Genomic DNA, 2,444 nt, shown 5'->3' with positions numbered 1-2,444 from the left:
GATCCGTGTCGTTGGTTATGACATTAGCAGAATAAAGAGATTTTAAAGGGGGATGGATGGTATATCAATCAGGGTTGATGTATATTGATGCGCCTAATCATCATAGAAGGGTAAGCTGATCAAAGACGTAAGAAAGTTCGTTTGGAGCACCAAATCATGTATTGAAAGCTTCAAATCAAATTAACGGGCTTCCAAACACGTCTTTGTTTGATTCGACGACGACTATAGCTCAATTTAGAAACCGCGTGAGACAAGCAACCAAAACATGCGACTTGGCTTCTTACACAGTACACGTTTTGTTTGTTCCTGAAATCTCTTCCTCTATATAAACTCCTCCCTTGTTGCATTCCTTCATTCATTCATCCACCTAAACAAAGAAAACATAAAAAGAAAGAGAAGAGAAGAATTTTGCTCAACTCATGGCTCCTTCCACCACAATAACGATCTTATTGCCTCTCTTCTTTTCTCTCTCCGTCTCCCTCCATGGAGTTCTTGGTATATATCTTGGAATGCAAACGTTTCTTCATTGATGCTTGAGATTTCTTCTTCTATCATTTCTGTTATGAATTGTTTTTCTTCCGGGTTGTTTATGAATTGATAATGGTTCGTTTGTTTAGGTGAGATTATATGTGAGAATTTGCCCAAAGACCTCTGCGCCTTCTCCATCGCATCCTCGGGACAGAGATGCCTGTTGGAGACCTACCTGACGGATGGAACCACGGAATACCAGTGCAGGACATCCGATGTTATCGTGGAGAGGATGACTGAATGGATTGAGTCCGACGAGTGCGTCCGGGCATGTGGGGTTGATAGGAACTCCGTCGGGATTTCGTCAGATGCCCTGCTCGAGCCGCAGTTCACCGCCAAGCTCTGCTCCCCTGCCTGTTACCAGAACTGCCCCAACATCGTAGACCTCTACTTTAACTTGGCTGCAGGAGAAGGTAACATATGTTTCCTATTTCCTAATTGCACGTTTAATCATTAATCTAGATATATATAGTAATTCTAGTTACCTCCACCCGAAGAAAAAGAGGCCATAAGAAGCAGAAAGTCAAGTAAATTGTTTTGCAGACCAAACAACACATTTGATTTATAGTTTCATAATTATAGCAATGGCTGACTGCACCTTGAGCAACCCAATATTGCCTGGTTTCTTCCATTAAGAGAAATACTAAAATCATCAAGAGTTTAGCTTGCTTCTTCTGGTATCATTTCTAGTAAGCTTTAGATTTTTCTTTTTCCTTCTTTCTTTCTTTCTTTCTTTCTTGAGAGAGAGAGAGAGAATATAAGATGCATCAGCGTCACCATGCATCCAGATTTGTAGCTGATACTTTGCTTTAAATTTAATGTGGGACAGGTGCATTTTTGCCGGATCTATGCATGGCACAGAGGACCAACCCACACCGTGCGATGATTGAGCTTCTGAGCAATGGGGCGGCTGCTGGTCCCATCGCCAGTGAAACCACCGCCACCGCCACCACCACCACCACCTCTGCGCATTTCGCTGCTGCTCCTGCTCCAGCTTTGGTGTAATCAAAATGAAAAATTGTTTGTTGTTTTAGACAATTTCTCATTTCTCATTTTCTCTTTGAGGTCCATGTACATGAACAAGACTGAGGAATAATTGAGTAGCAAGCAATCTAGTGACAGGTCTTGGGTTCATTTGTTTGGGCTGGGCCTGGACTGAGACTTCTTGAGTTCTTTCTGTGGACTTCGTGTTCATCATTTTCTCCTGGGCGGATCTGGCGTGATTATATATACTATATATCACAAAATAATATTTGTACTTCACGCTTTTATATCATTAGCACACTTGTTAATTTTTATATCCAAGAGGCTCCTCTAGCTAGGCATTTACTGTTTTTTATTTTAATAATTTTCAAAATAAAAAAGACGGTAAAATCAATATATATTGGCACTGTATCTCTGCGCCCGGCCCATAACCTACAGAATTTGACTGATGGACCATGGCCGCTTGGGCTGAAATCCATAATAATTTTGGCAGGCTGCGCATTTCACTACGGTCGGAGAATTCCATCTTATCATAAGACGTCATTGTGGTTTGGCATTTGAGAATCCGCAAAGTGTTCATCACTTCATATTTTACAATCTGATCTTTGGGGCCACCGGCCCACACATGAAATAAATTATTAACCTTTCATGAGTGAAAGCCGGCCCACACTTGATAATACCAAAATTTACAAATAAACGTATCGAATTTAGTATTAGCCTAATCCCATGTAATGTTCCGATTTCGCTGGACGGCTTCGAACAGAAGGGCACTTGCCCGTTTGGGAGGGCTTTAGGGACGTTCCGAGCTGTCCCCCACATAGAAACGTCATAAGCTGCATTCGATGAAAAGCCGAAAACTCTAAATAAGTTTTGTGGGCGTTTATCAGATAAATGTTTGTCTGCTTTAAATGTTTTTTTTTTTTTTTTGCTTT

General features: G+C 41.2%; 1 protein-coding gene across 1 annotated transcript; it reads left to right on the top strand.

The window, feature by feature from the left end:
• Window positions 1-353: 353 nt before the first annotated feature.
• Window positions 354-1,828, top strand: LOC148870720 (uncharacterized). Its single transcript, XM_088971038.1, has 3 exons — window positions 354-495; window positions 618-941; window positions 1,358-1,828. The coding sequence occupies exons 1-3, from the start codon at window positions 420-422 to the stop codon at window positions 1,531-1,533; spliced, it is 576 nt and encodes a 191-aa protein (XP_088827164.1). The 5' UTR covers window positions 354-419; the 3' UTR covers window positions 1,534-1,828.
• The last annotated feature ends 616 nt before the right edge of the window (window positions 1,829-2,444 follow it).

This window comes from Nelumbo lutea, chromosome 2, assembly GCF_056320005.1.
Source record: "Nelumbo lutea isolate HS-2025 chromosome 2, American lotus-T2T, whole genome shotgun sequence".
Lineage (NCBI taxonomy): Eukaryota > Viridiplantae > Streptophyta > Magnoliopsida > Proteales > Nelumbonaceae > Nelumbo > Nelumbo lutea.
This window is presented reverse-complemented; position numbering and strand designations above follow the sequence as displayed.